Source organism: Lissotriton vulgaris, chromosome 8, assembly GCF_964263255.1.
Source record: "Lissotriton vulgaris chromosome 8, aLisVul1.2, whole genome shotgun sequence".
NCBI classification, from domain to species: domain Eukaryota; kingdom Metazoa; phylum Chordata; class Amphibia; order Caudata; family Salamandridae; genus Lissotriton; species Lissotriton vulgaris.
Window position 1 is genome coordinate 1,227,999,462 of NC_141696.1, and position 18,827 is coordinate 1,228,018,288.

Here is an 18,827-nt window from a genome sequence, read left to right on the forward strand (position 1 = left end):
AAGAGGACTCATATACAAATTAAAAAGCAGTGGACTTAAAATTGAGCCCTGTGGTACTCCATGTTTAAGAAGTAAAGTCTCAGAGCAGGCAGACTGAGAAAAAACTTGAAACGTACGATTGCTTAACAGTGACTCAATCCAATTTATGGCTGCGCCATGAATACCTATGGAGGAGAGTGTTCATAACAGCACCACATGTGAAACAGTGTCGAACGCGGCACTCAGGTCTAATAATATGAGTGCCACAGTTTCTCCTCTATCTATCATGGCGCGGATGTTTTCTGTCACTCCAAGCAATGTCGTTTCCGTAGAAAAACCTACACGGAATCCAGATTGTTGTAAAGGAAGGATATCGTGTGTTTTTATGAATTCCGACAGCACCTGATGCACGTGCTTTTCCAAGATTTTTTAAAAGATAGGCAGAAGGGATATTGGTCTAAAGTTGGAGGGCATATTTGGATCTGCTCCAGCCTTCTTCAACAATGGGTGGACCATAGCATGCTTCCATTCTGCTGGAACGTATGCTTCCTGAAGAGAGGCATTAAGTAGATCTGTAATGGACGTCAATACATTTCTATTCAATTGTTTTAGGACAGAGCAGGGTAAGGGGTCCTTTGGTGAGCCGGATTTGATCGTATTTAGTAAATTGACAACCATGTCGGCATTTAGCGGTGGCCAACATTCTAAGGTTGCATGTCTTTTGTCAATGGCACAAGAGTCCAACTCTTTGGAAGCATCGCCAACTTCCATAATTGGATCACCAGGAATGATCGTATTAAGCTGGTGTTGATCTTTTTGTGCGAGCTCTATGCCCTTATGAATTTTGTCCACTTTGTTGACAAAGAAGGAAGCTAACTGATCACACTGTTTTTTGTTTAAATCGGGTGGTTTTTGAACAGTGTTAGATCCTGCAAGCTCTTTTGCAACATTAAACAATGTTTTTGATTTGTTTAACGCCTCCGTAATTGTCATACAGACATAGTCTGTTTTTGCTCTTCTACATAACATCTGATAGTGCGTCAATTTAGATTTATAAGTTTGTTTGGCTTCCAGGGAATAGGTTTTCCGCCAATTGCGCTCCGCACTTTTGCATTTAGTTTTTTCTTCCTTTAGAGTGTCATTAAACCAAGGGGCAGGAGGATGACGGGTATGGCCTCTTAATTTTGTTTTAGGTAGGCAAGAATCAATGGCTGTCATGAGCCAATTCTGTACTGAAAGAGAAAGGCTTTTAATGTCTGATTTTGCACATGGGCCATTAGTTTCAAGAAAGGCATTTAAAGTATTAATGTCCAACTTTTTCCACTTCCTAATATATTGAGCAATAGTTGATATATTTTCGTTTTTACCTAAATTAGTTTGAATGGAAAATTTTACTAGGAAGTGATCAGACCATGGGATGGGAAGGGCAGGGAATGTAATCATATCCAGGATATTGGAGAAAATGGGATCCAATAAGTGCCCTGCACGATGCGGGGGTCCAGTATTTTTCAAGATTAAATTGAGGGAGGCACAATCAGAGATAAAGTCAGTTGCGATTGTACAGTTGGCATTATCCAAGTGCACATTTAGATCGCCAATGATTGTAAAGTTGGCCGCCTTCATTACCAGCGAGGTAAGCAGATCCAACAAGGCAGCTTGCCAGTTAGATACGGGCCCTGGCAGACGGTAGACAAGGGCGCCTGAAAAGGTATAATTGGGGGCTAGCAGAAGCTTAAAAATAGCACCCTCACACCCTAAACATGGGAGCGGGCTAATTTCACAGTTGTAATTTTTCTTAAAAATGATAGCTATACCACCACCTACATTTTTTGGCCTATCCTGTCTAATAATAGCGTATGTGTCCGGGAGAGCTGTTGCAATATCGGGTCCCGAACTGTCCTGAAGCCATGTTTCTGTCAGAAACAAGGCGTCAGGCGTCTCGTCAAGTAGCAGATTAAATATTTCTGTCTTATGTCCTGGAAGAGAGCGACAATTCAAACTTAGAAAAGAAAAGAATGTCTCTTTGCGGTATCTGCGAGACTCATCCAGCTCACTGTCACCAGAACATATTGTAAATACTGCAACTGAGGCACTGTTGAAGAAATGGACTTAAAGCCGGGAGTATGCTGCAGGTTATAAAGAGCACGTTGTGCTACACAGGATACCTAAACATGCTGGTCTATTAAAAAAATAAGATTAAAACAAATCTCAAAGATCTAGGTACTTTGGTCACATGAACACTGTGGTTCATGTAGCCAATGTGACTAATGGGGACTGGATGTACATGGATATGAAAGAGTTAGTTTTGTTAATGATCACATTGGTCTTCAATGCTTTGCATTTATATAGTGTTATGTAGTGCCTGGTGTCCTCTCAATGGGGGCTGAGGGAGGAAGCGTGGGTTGAGGCAGTGTTTAAATGCCTCAAAGTAGGGCAATGGAAAACTGAAGTTTGGACTGTTTCAGGTCATGCAAGAGGGAAATTATTGGGATGAATGCAGTGTGTTTTAAAAGTTTGCTCTTATACTGAGAAGTACCCAACATAGGTCCAGGAAGGCCGTATTCATGTCACATTTTCAGGAAAGCCAGATAATATAATCAGTGACTTTCCATCTAGTATGAATCTGTCTCTCCTGGACTTATCGTAGACAACACCGCTATAAATGTTTTTTATTGGCAGAAAAATAAAACTTAACACACCTACACTACAAGCAGTATTCAGATCAGACATATATTTTTCATAATACCACAACAGCAGTTCTTCAATGCTAAGGTAATTTGTCTATACTTAAAGTAGATTTTCGCAACTTAGTGAGACTGGGAGCAAGGGGGTCTTATTTAAAACCCGTCAATTAAAGCGCCGATTTGATTCTGAGGTTCTAGCCATCTTAATAGGCATTTTACACCTGTTTAATTGAAGTAGAAATGCATGACAGCGTATTCTAGAGATTGCAGCGATGTTGATTCTCTGTTTTTAAGAAACTTTACGCAATTCCTCGGTTTAGTTACACCAACACACAGCAAAATAAAATATGTCAGAACTGAGGCAAACAGGTATGGTAACTTATGCAGAGAGTTTTAACAATCATTTCAGAAATATGATAAGGGTGGAGAGCGACATTTACTAAAGTCACCATAATGGAAATATTTTAGCCAATTCTTTACTACTGTGTACACTTCTGAGCGGCACTTTATTCCATTGTTTTGGCCCATCTGCAATATTACAGAAAAGTGCTTGCTATGTAGAAATCAATTTTTCTTTTTCCTAAAGCAACAGCTCGACATGACTTCCTAGGCCACTTCCCCTGCTGCACTAAAAATACAGACAACTCCGGAAATATTTCAGCATTATTGGGCCTCAGTTTTATGAGGAGCCTCTAAGCATCCCCCTTCCACTTGGGGAGAATCTGTGAGGGCACCAAAAAGTAATGGGTGGAAAGGTTTGTTCCAACACTTTTTAACTGCTGTGAATTCCTCTGCATAGTCTCAGGAAGACGAACGCTTGCTGTTTCACAAAAGACTTGACCGATGTCTAAAGATATGCCAGCCCTGATGACGCGTGGTCTTTGAATTGCTTCTGGTGAGTCCTGCCAGAGCTAAAAGGTATCCACCAATAAAAAGCACAGCCCTAAGCAGCCAATATTGTGACACCTCCATGTGTCAGTCAAGAGACGCACTGACCTGAATTAAAAGGCACAGCTGACAATACGTGGTTCAACTTAGGCTACCTATGATCGCTGTAACAGTCAGGTACTGGGACCACGTAATATTCCTCCAACAGGTCACTGTTATGGAGTACAGCACTGCAGCAGGCAGTCTGTTTGCAAATGGGCACTAATATATCTAACCAGACAGACCAATCAGCACGTTTTATTTTTTGGCTATCCAAAATTAGTGATTTCCTCTTTGATCTGTAAAAGCCCTTCCCCACTTCAGACCAACACTCTGACCTATCAATGAAACAAGAAAACAGGGATCACAAGAACTCTTTGGCTGAACATCCTACCCCACTTTATGAGGAGGCGATTAGCCTATGTTAAGCAATCCAATATATAAAAACCTTTGACAATCTTTCACATTAGGCTAAGCAGTTGAGGGCGTCTTTCTTAATGGGTGTCAATGTGCATTAATTGCCTATAGAATGAGGTTTTACTTTAAACCGGACGTGAATTTGGATAAGAGTGGACTGCAGAGGCTTTTAATGGTATCTTACTTATTGAAGCTGTACTTTCTTGATGAGATGTTATTAGAAGTGAAGTTCTGTGTCCCTCTTGAGTGAGAGGGCAAGCTAACGATTCAGAGGAGGTAAAGAGCTGGCAGATCTGGCGACAATCAATACAGAGTGTACAATAATATCAATTCTTCTCGTCAGGTCAGCACAGGGCAGCTACCATGTACTTTTTAAACCATTTTGATTTTTGAAGCAAACTCAGAAAACCTCTGCAGGCTTAAGAGTGGGGAACATCCTTTTCAACGCAACTTTTACGACGCATGCCTTTACATCCCAAGTTTTACAACGCATGTCATTACAACGCATTGAACTGGGGGGCGCTCTAGGATAGGGAATAGTTTTAATTTACTATCAAACACCTTCCCTACTATCCACGGAGATTGAAGTTGGAATAGTAAATTAAACTATTCACTATCCTGCACCCCTCAACACTATGCGTTGTAACAGCATGCGTTGTAAAACTTGCGATGTAAAGGCATGCGTAGTAAAAGCATGCGTTGTAATGTCATACAACCCTTCAGAATACCACAAAACCGGTGAACATCAAATGAGCAGCAGGAAACAAAAGTTAAACTTCAACTAAGAGGACTCAGAGAGAAGACTAAGTGTGCGAGCCACAAAAAAGGACTTGCGGAAAGGCAATTTGTTTTCTGCAGAATCAAGAGAGTAAACTCATAAGGCAGGATAGCTCACTTGGGAAGCTGAACCTTGAGTCAAAAACTAAGGTGTCCATTACACAATGACATTGTACAGGACTTGCAGAACGATACTCACAGTTTCCGCATCCACAAAGAGAGTAGGGCACTCTGAGCACAGTGTCAGCATCTGCGATGTGCTCACAAACTTTGACCCTATTCCGCGAAGGCTGTCACCGAGATACCCGGCTGCATCGCACGTCAGGAAGCAGAATCTTTTCTGAATACTCTGGAAAATTAAAATAAAAAAAATAAAAAACATTCACCTCTCAGGGATACTAGTTTTGCCCTAAAACATAGACACAATTCTACAACATAAAAAAACCTGAACAAACTTGGGCGGGTGTAGGAGACTATGATGGTAGTTAATATAAATAGTTGAGCTTTTTATTAGATAGGAAGGAAGGTTTTCTCATATGTTTTCTAATGTGAATGTTACTTTTTCATTTACTGCTTGTGAGATCTTTGTCAGAGAAAGTGAGAGAATGTGATAGGCCGAATTGAGGGGAAAGTTTTCTCCTCTACGGGTGGACTATAGTTCGGAGTGCAAATATTGCACTACTACTCTTCAGAGTATTGGCACCTGAATGCTTATACTGCTCTATATACCTGTTGGGTCTCTCCATGCAGAATGAGTTTCTGGGGAGTGCTGTGAATAGGTTACAGGAGTGAATGTTGTTTTTAAAAAGGAGAGTGACTTTTAATCCCTTTAAATAGCAGAGCTAAATACAGCCGAGTGGACGTGGGATACTGGAGGGTGTATGTGTGAAAGCAGAACATGGCTGCTAGTGTGTACAGGGTTAGTGTGTGGTTGTGCAAGTTAAACGATGAGCGGTCCTGAAGTCTGCCTGAAACCAGAATGCTTTGTGTGGATGACTCCGCGCTGTGGTGCCTACGCAGGAGGCAGTCACCTTGGAAGCCAAGGTTTAAGACTTACAGGGGTGCCCTCTCCCTGGGGCCTCCTCACCCACGCACACAATGCTCTCCACGACCTAGGCCCCAGGTACCTCAACAACCGCCTGACCTTCTACACTCCCACCCGCCAACTACGATCGACCAACCACGCCCTCGCCGCCATTCCACGCATCCAAAGAGCCACCATGGGTGGAAGATCCTTCTCCTACCTGGCAGCCAAGACCTGGAATTCCCTCCCCATCCACCTCCGTCTTACCCAAGACCACCTCTCCTTCAGGAAGCAACTCAAGACCTTGCTGTTCGAGCAGTAGCGGACCCCCCCCCCCCAGCGCCTTGAGACCCTCCGGGTGAGTAGCGCGCTTTACAAATTTCTTGATTGATTGATTGATTGGGGCCGGTCATTAAGAGATCTCTCATTGAATAGTACAGGACCCAGTAGGTAGCCTAAGAGAAGGTAAGATGGGAAACGGACCCACCATGAGCAACTGCTGGGTACGCTCCAGACGACCAAGTGGTGGCCTTCGCCAGCAACACTCCAAGGGACAGGTTGGAAGGGCCCGTTGGCAAATCTACAACTTGCACTGTAAGCGGAGAGCATAAGATGGAGGTAATCAAGATAACCATTATAGTGGTGGCCAGCCCCGTAAGTGGGTCTGGATGCAGTAAGTTCATTAATTCTTGCAGGGTATATGCTTGCTCCTCCCCGGCAGTAATAACAAATGTAGGCCTGGCCAGATCCTGGTATAAAAGCCACAGCAGCTCAGATCCGGTTATTTCCCTAAGCGCCTCTCTATAAACACAAAACATGCTATTGTCAGGCTGATGATGACCATCTTTCTCTTTACACCCCGCACTGAGAGAAGTCACAGTAGACAAAGATGGTAGAAGGGGCTGGATAGTCTGGGAAGCCCAGCATGGGGAATAACTCAGAGGCACAGAGGGTTGGCTCCACCCTACTATCCATGAACATTTATGGGTAGAGGTCACTAGGGCCCACAGAATGTGTGATCCTCTACGTAGCTGTACACTGGAAGGCTCCAGAAGGTCTGATCCACCAATGCCCCTGTGGGGTTCTAACTCACACTTTTTTGTAAACTCCCTAGTTAGGGAGTTTGCACACATTATTGGTATCTGTGGTCACTTGGAGACTTGGTCAGGAAGTAGCCACACCCCAGGCTGCTAATATCTAGGTGGAAACACTAGAATGTATGGTCACCTAGAGCAAAACACTTACCACACTCCACCCTACTACCATCCACACCTTCAGTCACTCCCATGAGACAGGGAACAAGCTCTGCCCCATGGCCCTCTTTCCACCTATGGGAATCTGGAGGTAATGAAATGCTGCATGTGGATTATATACAGCTGCCTGTCGATGTCAATTGTACTGTAACATTATTGACACAAAAGCACACACAGTCACAACGAAAAGAAACAGCCTGTGCTCTCTGATGAACTGTAGCCTGGTTTTAAATGTATTTTTGCATGCTTAGTGACTCTGCCCCAGGTCGTCTGAACAGAGGTTCTACGAGAATCAGAGCATCGTTACTCCCCTGCACTTTTTGCGGTGCAGCACTTAAATTTTGTTTTGCGATTCATGCACTTTGGAAAATAATGCCATATTGCTACAAATGATACCACAAAAACGTTATTGTTGAAGATAAAGGGTTATCTTTAGTCGTAGCATTTTGCCTTGGGAAGGTATGTCCAAAGCAGAGGAGAATTTGATGACATCTAGAGGAATGAGGGCAGAACTGTCTGCTTAAGGGAGGAGGGAAGTGTGCTGTCTGCCAGGGATGAAATGATAAATGGGTAGGTGCGAGAGTAGGGCCCAGATGGCAGCTTGTATTGAAGGCCCAGTTCAGTGGCAATTATACTACTTTTCCTGGAGGGGGCAAAGGTAATTGCTGGTTAAATTGTGCTGGGATGAAAAGCAGTAGGAGAACAATCGTTGGGCCAGTCGCAGACTGTACAATATGCAAATCAAACCCAAAAATATTTTTTCCACTAGTGAAGCAATACGGTTCTCGACTGCAGAATACATTTCTCTCTAAAACTGATCAAATGGGAGCTCTTTTGCATGTTTAAGACCTTGGACGCCGATAAACATCAGCTTCACTTTATTATTGTTAGCACAAATAACATCTCAAACATACACAGTGTTGAACTGGTAATACAGGTCACTCTGCAGTTTAGGAAGCAAGCCCAGGACTGGAACAATCTCAGGAAATGCTCGGGGTCTTGCTATTTTTAATCATTAAAGTATCTGGACTGCATTAAGCTAATTCAAACAGAAGGCATCTACATAGCTGTGCAAGTTTCCAACTGTTTGAAGAACTGCTCCTTGGCTCAGTGTGCGAAGCGGGTTGCTTGCACGTACTTTCCCAGAAAGGGCAAGTGTGGCATTTAAATCTTGGGATGACCAGTGGTAGACGATAGTGCATAACACAGAAACTGCCCAGTAACCACTTCCTGGTCAAAGACCTGAGGAAATTGCCTCACGTACGCTAAGCATTGACATCCTATAATGTTGATTTTAAGGATGAATATAGCAAGTGCATCTTCGCAAATCTCCTTATTTTACGTCTCATAATTGTGGTAAGTCTGACTCTACAATAGTCTACCCGGGCGGATCTGAGATTCCTTGCACTCCTCCTCTACACTGTTTATCTTCCCCGGATCCATAAGATCTCAGAGTGGGTGACCTCCTACCACAGCCAGCATAGAAAATTGGACTGAGAATAAAAAATAAAGAAATACCTACACAATAAAGGGGCCTGCAGATCTAATCACAGCTGCCAATATACCACAAACTACAATAGTGCACATCTATCACTCACACTTCCTCATACATCCCAACAACAAGCGCTGCGTCCCATAACACAATAATCACATCTCAGTGGTCACCGTGTTCAAAGCAAAGACAACACACTTCCAGCCACACATCCACACAGTTTAGCATACTATCCATGCAGATAAATGATTCAGCTTTACACCAAGAAGTAAGTGCTCCACAGATGCTACAATACAATACTCTGATGCAGCAGAAGAGTGCATCTACACGAAGAACCTCATGCCTGGAATTACTTTATGCAAGAGCTGAAATAACTTTACCAACAGCTCGTTATCAGCACAATATATTGTGTATTATAAACTCACAGCTTTTTGCATAACTAGGACATAAAACTCACCTGTCCAAAGAGATGGCATGACAAGGAAACCAACAGCTTTTGGTATTTTGCTAGCAACATCTTACTTTGCACTGTCTCCAAATGTGGATTTCTAGTTATTGATGGCTTGGCAGCTACTAATGGCATGGAGCAATTTATCCCAATATCAAGATCTAGAGTACTATCCCATTTTAGAAGGAGAGGCACCGGGTTTTTTCTTAGATTTTGACATGCCTTCACTTCTATATTCTGTTCCAAAAATTGTTTCCCTTTTTTTTACCAGTAAAAAGGAGATTTCTGTGGGAAAGTCTCTAGCAAGGGACTCTTATTTCAGGGCTACAGGTCTTGCCTGTCAGACTCGGGACCAAAGTGAAGCCGGAGTAAACGACTCACCACTTTCCAACCATTGGTCTGGGCACAGAATGAGCTGCACTCGGAGGTTGATCAACCCACTGAGGACAATGCTTTCCCATCCATCAGGGATTTTGGCATCCATGAGCAGCTGGAGTCACAAGTAAAGGGGTCACCGATAAGTCTTTACGCATGTTGGACAATGTGGCAGGCATTATCCATATCATACATATCCGTCATGGCCATCCGCTATTTTTTCTGAAGCTGAATATGCATAACATTCTAATAAAATATGAAAATGTGAACTAGTATAATAAAGACCTAAACAAAAAGAAGCAGCTTCAAGAGTCCCCGAAGCACCATTGTTAGACCCGTCTGCTTCTGAGAGTCCCCTCACCACTATGATTTCTTTTGTTCCCCTGTACCTCCCAAAATTTGTCGCTTTTCTTTGTCTACCAGGACCTGTTGTGTGCTGTTTCATGGGGCTAGATGTTCCTTGACGCCCAGTTGTTCACACGGTTTTTGGCACCTATTTACAAGACACCTAGTGAAACCTGTGACATTATAGGCTGGGATTGGCAACCTGAATGAATGACCTCAAAATGGTGGCCATCCATTTCCCTCATGTGAGTGACTCCCTTTGGATCCTCCATGAACCTTGACCTTTCAAGGTTTTGGCGCCCTTTTATTTGGCGCACATTCCTGACAGGAATTACCTTATTTCCCTCAGATACACAAAATGGCTGCTCTAGAACCCTAGTATGGTGGCTGTTAGAGACCCAAATACCCCAGAAGTGCCATGTCATTGGCTTAACCCAAAGAAGGTTCTAGAACCTACTGGCACGAGCCAGCACCTCAGGGCACTGACTATATAAGGTCCAGTCCCTAGCGGCCATTTTAGATGACCAAAAGACTAGATAGGATAATGATGTTCCAGATCTAGGTGAAGAAGGAGATTCCAGACTTGACACCAGATTGACACCTGCCCTGTTGACCCCTGAGGCAGCTGGTAGTGCGGGCAGTAGAGCAAGCAAGAGTCACTGGCGTGGATCCTGATTGGCGTTCCAGTCAGCTGTGTATGCGGTGACCTCGCGCCTACAGCGCCTGCCCATCGAGTGCCTCGTCATCCCCAAGAGACTGTGGCCGATTTTCGTGTGCCTCCCCGCCCCCCCCTGGTGGTGAATTACGACTGACTCGGGTCGCGAGGCGAGAGCAAGTTCGCCGTGACCGCGAGCGTCTTCTGTGCCCCTTGTGTGACAGGCGCCTCCAGCGAGGAGCTCGGACGTCTCCGAGCTCCACTGGCGTAGAGTGCTTCCTGCGCAGACTGAGGTGAGGTGGTGCGCCGGGGCGGGGAAAGGCCGGCCTTCGTTGGGCGGGACTACTGCCTCTGCCCCTCCCCAGTGGATCGGCGGCTGTAGCTGTGGGCGGGAACCATCCCTGTTTGAGGAAGTCAGTGGGAGGTCCGTGGAGCCCCTGAGAACCCGTCACTGGCGAGAGAAGTGCTGAACCCGACTGAATCGCTTTTCGATTGCAGCCGATGTGAGGTGGGCCCGTTTCTTCAGGTGGGAAGCGCTGTTATAAAGGAACTGTGAACCGGCATTTATTTGACTGAGCGCGAAGATTGTGTGACCTCTTCGGCAGCCCCGTTCCGCAGTCTAAAGACTTGGAACTGGTGTCGCCTGAGTGCTAGCGGTGACAGAAACCCCTAGGCGCGCTTAGACCCCCACCGGCAAACAGAGATCTTAACCCGGTGGCAGCCGAGTGTAAATGAAGTGTTCACTGTCTTTCCTTGCCTTTTAGATATACGCGCATAACCCCCGTGTGATTATTAAAGAGTCCCAGCACTCCCTGTTGTGCCCAGAGAAGCCTGTGTACACTAATGGTGAAAACGTCATAAACTGTAAGAGTAATCTTTCCAACCTGAAATGTATTTGCAAATGTAGTGTTCCTAAAGTATTTAATTGGTGGCAGCGATACCAGAATGAACCTGTAGATGTTCTTGTAACTGAACCAGTATTTATTCTGCTATACCGAAAGTGATATTTATGCTATTTATTGAAGATATTTATTCTCGATATTTATTCTATTTTATTGACAATATTTATTCTTGATATTTATTCCATTTATTGATGAACTGTCCTCCTAAGCTTATTTATTGAATCTATTCCAAAGTCGAAACCCAGCAAATTGTGACCAAGAGAAATGTAAATGTGCTTTCCTAATTGATCCCCATTCACAACAGAGAATTTTTACATAAAGGAATCGTATTTTTCTACAACAGTGGTGTGGTGTCCTTCTTTTTGGTGGTTGTACAAGGAGATATTATTGGGTCAAAGCCGGCTTAACACGACAGCCTTCACTTGCCTTGACACTTGAGCCAAGCTACCCCCTTTGTGCTGGGCTTGCCCATCGCAGGTCCAACAACCATATATATCTAAGGAGGCTTCTGTCCTGTGGCACCAACAAAGCCTTCTCAATATGTATGGAATTATCTATCACTAACTGTAAACTATAAAAAGATGTTCAAGTTCAGTTCTGAAACTATTAAATCATACTTCAATAACTATGGAAATTCTTTTAGTTCTGGGAAAATGTTGTTCTAATACGAGAACCCAGGAACTCTACTCTCCAGACCTGTCTTGGCACGTTGATTTGATTTTTAGATTTTTAGATTGTTGACTACACCCCTGTTTATTACTCGCCTGCTACAATAGTGTTTTTGATTTGCAGATTTGACATTGAGGTGGGCCGTCCCACCCCTAGACTGGGGAGTGACTACATCCTGTATTGGCCTCAATTATGCTGTTGTTTGATCTATATGTCTCTTCTTTGTGATCATTTGTAAAGCGCTCTGATACCCTCATTAGTCATGTTTGCGCTATATAAAACTTTGTAAATAAATCAATAAAACAGTAAATACTGTGACTGTCAGTTCAAAGGCATTGGCTTACCTTGAAGAGGGAGGAGAAGACATGAAATGTATAGACTGCACAAGAGCCATCAGAGTCCGACATGAGCTGGTTTATGTGGCTGCGCCATGCTTCTTCTGCATCGTCGCAGGCTGCTGGCTGAAATGCAGCGATGATGGCCGAAAAGAAGGGCGAGGGAGGTGGCGAGGTGCTCCGGTCACTTTCTGCAAAGCTGAAAAACATACACGGCATCATGATCATACTATATAGGAGCACACACATCACAATGTGAAGATGCATGCCAAGTGCTGCAAATAACTGCATAAAGGAAGGTTATGTGTGAATGGTACAGGACTGGGATGGGAGATGGATTAGAACATGTGTGCATGTTGTTCGACCATCATATTTGTGGAGGTCCCCCAGAAGCACCACCTTTTATCGGCTTCCAATTGACAGTTCCGCGTCATCTAGAAACTGCAGTGAAACAGCCACGAAAGCTGCTGCGTGCCAGGCCAGTGTTCCCACCCAGCCTTAGAATGAGTTGGGTGCTGCTGGCATAGTGCATTCTAGATGTATTAACTGAATTAGACTGTATGTGTCTGGTCAGAGGAACCATCTAGAGCAGGGGGCTAAATTATGCAGCACGAAAAGTCAAGTTATGCAGAGTAACGTGGCACAGAGCAGTGCTACTTTGCTATATTACCATTTTTACACGTTAACACTGTACGGGCAAAGGTTTCAACTCACTAATATCACCTTAATACCTAAACACAGCAATCTGCAACTGAAAGGTGGCCTCCCTCTGCACGACATGTGTGGTTGGGTTTTTAGTAACGTTTGATCTGATTGACCTGGAAAACAATATTTTATTAAAATCTATAAGTTATGCATAAGATGATGTAATATGTGGCATATCCATAATAATTCCGAAAATGCTACGGCTGCAGAGTTGCAATTCCAGTGGCTATGATTTCATCTGTCTGTGTGTTTATACTAATAACCATTAGACAGCATTTAGTAATATTTGTCTTTCATTACTCGAAAGAAGCCCAGTTTTACCTTAGAATAAGGAACCATTCTGATAAAACGTGCACTGCTTCAAACTTATGCCTTGCAGGTTTAAAGGCAACTGTTTGAGGAAGGCGCATTACTCTCTGAGCTATATGACCTGGACTGTAACTTGTAACCTGCAGGCCACACAAGGATCCCTGCAACAAAAGCATTGACCCACTGAGCAGTCTTGCAACAAACACAAATCTGTGAACTCTGTCTTCAGCTGCAGGCACAGATTGCCCCCGCAAGTGCCTCAAACGCCTGAGATACCTTTGCAGCACTATACCCCAAAACTTTCTCCATACACCTAGATCTCGGCTGCATGAGCCTTAACCAAGAGCGCTATCTTGAAGAGACCAATGAAGTAAGGTGGAACAGTTTTGCTATCACACTGCACAGCTTATCAAACAAGGTGCTTCATGACTCCACCCTCTTTTAGGCTTGCCAACCCACGACTCTCATTTTATGGGTTCTTAGAATAGTGATTTTGAATTTCCAGCGGTCTTAGGTGGCATGGGCAAATCTACTTCTCATGCCTCCATAGCTGATGTATCACCATTTAGGGCACATCTAACCCAGGTGTCTGAGTGGTGCAGAGGCAGCCGCCGGGGACAACTCTCTCATGCTTATGAACTGACAGTCGAGTGGAGATTGAAGGAAGCAGAAGCCATTATTCCCTTTTCTTCGAGAGGGGAGGGTTGGATCATGTTAATGAACATTAATTGGTGGTACCAACAAAAGCTAGCAACATACTCGCATTTAAAAGATGAGTAGCCAGGCTGCTCTAATCACAGGGCTTCCAAATATCAACTTTTTGGTAGCAATTGCAAGGCTTAGCTGCCTTTATATAACTCACTTGACTCTTGCACTAGGCAGGGGCTGCTGGAACATGCCCAAGTGGTGGAGGGCACAGGTGTGCTGGTGTCTAAGGTCCCTGCTTGGCAGTCTGGCGACACAGTGTTCCAGTGAACTCTGTGGCAAGTATTTATTTTCTAAAAGTTGCACAAATTGTATAGACAGCGGGGCGCGCTGCCTTCTCCTCAAGGCAGTGCTTTGAGGTGTATTCTCTTTAAAAAGTGTTTCACAGGATGGGGGTTTCCTTCTCACAAAGGCCGGAAGTCCACGGGTGTCAGAAGTAGAAAGCACAGATCACACGAGGGCTGCTGGTCTGCTTGGCAGACATCCCAAAATATCTCTATGCAGGGGGTAGAAAAAGCAACGCAGCGACATAAAGGCCGAGAGGTGGCCTGCACCAGGTGGATAACTGGGGCCTGGCACGGTTTACACTGGAGGAGTGAGGGAGTCCACGCCAGGGTGAGGAGCTGGGCACAGTCAAGAAAATAATACAGCTGCAAAACATAATAAAGAAATAATGGGGAGAAAGGAGAGATAGTGTGGGCATAGAATGAAGAGGTGGCGAGAGCAAGAGTTATGAGAAGAGGATGGAGAGATGGTGGGGGCATAGAATGAAGAGGTGGCGAGAGCAAGAGTTATGAGAAGAGGATGGAGAGATGGTGGGGGCATAGAATGAAGAGGTGGCGAGAGCAAGGGTTATGAGAAGAGGATGGAGAGATGGTGAGGGCATAGAATGAAGAGGTGGCGAGAGCAAGGGTTATGAGAAGAGGATGGAGAGATGGTGAGGGCATAGAATGAAGAGGTGGCGAGAGCAAGGGTTATGAGAAGAGGATGGAGAGATGGTGAGGGCATAGAATGAAGAGGTGGCGAGAGCAAGGGTTAGGAGAAGAGGATGGAGAGATGGTGAGGGCATAGAATGAAGAGGTGGCGAGAGCAAGGGTTAGGAGAAGAGGATGGAGAGATGGTGAGGGCATAGAATGAAGAGGTGGCGAGAGCAAGGGTTATGAGAAGAGGATGGAGAGATGGTGAGGGCATAGAATGAAGAGGTGGCGAGAGCAAGGGTTATGAGAAGAGGATGGAGAGATGGTGAGGGCATAGAATGAAGAGGTGGCGAGAGCAAGGGTTATGAGAAGAGGATGGAGAGATGGTGGGGGCATAGAATGAAGAGGTGGCGAGAGCAAGAGTTATGAGAAGAGGATGGAGAGATGGTGAGGGCATAGAATGAAGAGGTGGCGAGAGCAAGGGTTATGAGAAGAGGATGGAGAGATGGTGAGGGCATAGAATGAAGAGGTGGCGAGAGCAAGGGTTATGAGAAGAGGATGGAGAGATGGTGAGGGCATAGAATGAAGAGGTGGCGAGAGCAAGGGTTATGAGAAGAGGATGGAGAGATGGTGAGGGCATAGAATGAAGAGGTGGGGAGAGCAAGGGTTATGAGAAGAGGATGGAGAGATGGTGAGGGCATAGAATGAAGAGGTGGCGAGAGCAAGGGTTATGAGAAGAGGATGGAGAGATGGTGAGGGCATAGAATGAAGAGGTGGCGAGAGCAAGGGTTATGAGAAGAGGATGGAGAGATGGTGAGGGCATAGAATGAAGAGGTGGCGAGAGCAAGGGTTATGAGAAGAGGATGGAGAGATGGTGAGGGCATAGAATGAAGAGGTGGCGAGAGCAAGGGTTAGGAGAAGAGGATGGAGAGATGGTGAGGGCATAGAATGAAGAGGTGGCGAGAGCAAGGGTTAGGAGAAGAGGATGGAGAGATGGTGAGGGCATAGAATGAAGAGGTGGCGAGAGCAAGGGTTAGGAGAAGAGGATGGAGAGATGGTGGGGGCATAGAATGAAGAGGTGGCGAGAGCAAGGGTTATGAGAAGAGGATGGAGAGATGGTGGGGGCATAGAATGAAGAGGTGGCGAGAGCAAGGGTTATGAGAAGAGGATGGAGAGATGGTGAGGGCATAGAATGAAGAGGTGGCGAGAGCAAGGGTTATGAGAAGAGGATGGAGAGATGGTGAGGGCATAGAATGAAGAGGTGGCGAGAGCAAGGGTTATGAGAAGAGGATGGAGAGATGGTGAGGGCATAGAATGAAGAGGTGGCGAGAGCAAGGGTTATGAGAAGAGGATGGAGAGATGGTGAGGGCATAGAATGAAGAGGTGGCGAGAGCAAGGGTTATGAGAAGAGGATGGAGAGATGGTGGGGGCATAGAATGAAGAGGTGGCGAGAGCAAGGGTTATGAGAAGAGGATGGAGAGATGGTGGGGGCATAGAATGAAGAGGTGGCGAGAGCAAGGGTTATGAGAAGAGGATGGAGAGATGGTGGGGGCATAGAATGAAGAGGTGGCGAGAGCAAGGGTTATGAGAAGAGGATGGAGAGATGGTGGGGGCATAGAATGAAGAGGTGGCGAGAGCAAGGGTTATGAGAAGAGGATGGAGAGATGGTGAGGGCATAGAATGAAGAGGTGGCGAGAGCAAGGGTTATGAGAAGAGGATGGAGAGATGGTGGGGGCATAGAATGAAGAGGTGGCGAGAGCAAGGGTTATGAGAAGAGGATGGAGAGATGGTGGGGGCATAGAATGAAGAGGTGGCGAGAGCAAGGGTTATGAGAAGAGGATGGAGAGATGGTGAGGGCATAGAATGAAGAGGTGGCGAGAGCAAGGGTTATGAGAAGAGGATGGAGAGATGGTGAGGGCATAGAATGAAGAGGTGGCGAGAGCAAGGGTTATGAGAAGAGGATGGAGAGATGGTGAGGGCATAGAATGAAGAGGTGGCGAGAGCAAGGGTTATGAGAAGAGGATGGAGAGATGGTGGGGGCATAGAATGAAGAGGTGGCGAGAGCAAGGGTTAGGAGAAGAGGATGGAGAGATGGTGAGGGCATAGAATGAAGAGGTGGCGAGAGCAAGGGTTAGGAGAAGAGGATGGAGAGATGGTGAGGGCATAGAATGAAGAGGTGGCGAGAGCAAGGGTTAGGAGAAGAGGATGGAGAGATGGTGAGGGCATAGAATGAAGAGGTGGCGAGAGCAAGGGTTAGGAGAAGAGGATGGAGAGATGGTGAGGGCATAGAATGAAGAGGTGGCGAGAGCAAGGGTTAGGAGAAGAGGATGGAGAGATGGTGAGGGCATAGAATGAAGAGGTGGCGAGAGCAAGGGTTAGGAGAAGAGGATGGAGAGATGGTGAGGGCATAGAATGAAGAGGTGGCGAGAGCAAGGGTTAGGAGAAGAGGATGGAGAGATGGTGAGGGCATAGAATGAAGAGGTGGCGAGAGCAAGGGTTATGAGAAGAGGATGGAGAGATGGTGAGGGCATAGAATGAAGAGGTGGCGACAGCAAGGGTTATGAGAAGAGGATGGAGAGATGGTGAGGGCATAGAATGAAGAGGTGGCGAGAGCAAGGGTTATGAGAAGAGGATGGAGAGATGGTGAGGGCATAGAATGAAGAGGTGGCGAGAGCAAGGGTTAGGAGAAGAGGATGGAGAGATGGTGAGGGCATAGAATGAAGAGGTGGCGAGAGCAAGGGTTAGGAGAAGAGGATGGAGAGATGGTGAGGGCATAGAATGAAGAGGTGGCGAGAGCAAGGGTTAGGAGAAGAGGATGGAGAGATGGTGAGGGCATAGAATGAAGAGGTGGCGAGAGCAAGGGTTAGGAGAAGAGGATGGAGAGATGGTGAGGGCATAGAATGAAGAGGTGGCGAGAGCAAGGGTTATGAGAAGAGGATGGAGAGATGGTGAGGGCATAGAATGAAGAGGTGGCGAGAGCAAGGGTTATGAGAAGAGGATGGAGAGATGGTGAGGGCATAGAATGAAGAGGTGGCGAGAGCAAGGGTTATGAGAAGAGGATGGAGAGATGGTGAGGGCATAGAATGAAGAGGTGGCGAGAGCAAGGGTTAGGAGAAGAGGATGGAGAGATGGTGAGGGCATAGAATGAAGAGGTGGCGAGAGCAAGGGTTAGGAGAAGAGGATGGAGAGATGGTGAGGGCATAGAATGAAGAGGTGGCGAGAGCAAGGGTTATGAGAAGAGGATGGAGAGATGGTGAGGGCATAGAATGAAGAGGTGGCGAGAGCAAGGGTTATGAGAAGAGGATGGAGAGATGGTGAGGGCATAGAATGAAGAGGTGGCGAGAGCAAGGGTTATGAGAAGAGGATGGAGAGATGGTGAGGGCATAGAATGAAGAGGTGGCGAGAGCAAGGGTTAGGAGAAGAGGATGGAGAGATGGTGAGGGCATAGAATGAAGAGGTGGCGAGAGCAAGGGTTAGGAGAAGAGGATGGAGAGATGGTGGGGGCATAGAATGAAGAGGTGGCGAGAGCAAGGGTTATGAGAAGAGGATGGAGAGATGGTGGGGGCATAGAATGAAGAGGTGGCGAGAGCAAGGGTTATGAGAAGAGGATGGAGAGATGGTGGGGGCATAGAATGAAGAGGTGGCGAGAGCAAGGGTTAGGAGAAGAGGATGGAGAGATGGTGAGGGCATAGAATGAAGAGGTGGCGAGAGCAAGGGTTATGAGAAGAGGATGGAGAGATGGTGAGGGCATAGAATGAAGAGGTGGCGAGAGCAAGGGTTATGAGAAGAGGATGGAGAGATGGTGAGGGCATAGAATGAAGAGGTGGCGAGAGCAAGGGTTATGAGAAGAGGATGGAGAGATGGTGAGGGCATAGAATGAAGAGGTGGCGAGAGCAAGGGTTATGAGAA

The 18,827-nt window shown here is 45.8% G+C and overlaps 1 protein-coding gene across 6 annotated transcripts in view; it reads right to left on the reverse strand.

The window, feature by feature from the left end:
- FRY (FRY microtubule binding protein) overlaps positions 1-18,827 on the reverse strand; it is a 674,187-nt gene that overhangs the window by 52,019 nt on the left and 603,341 nt on the right. For all 6 annotated transcript variants that reach the window (XM_086935130.1, XM_086935129.1, XM_086935133.1 and 3 more), the window contains exons 55-56: positions 12,292-12,481; positions 4,984-5,133 (exon numbers count right to left, since the gene is read on the reverse strand). In XM_086935130.1, coding sequence (XP_086791256.1) covers positions 4,984-5,133; positions 12,292-12,481 — 340 coding nt within the window. The remainder of the gene's footprint in view (positions 1-4,983; positions 5,134-12,291; positions 12,482-18,827) is intronic.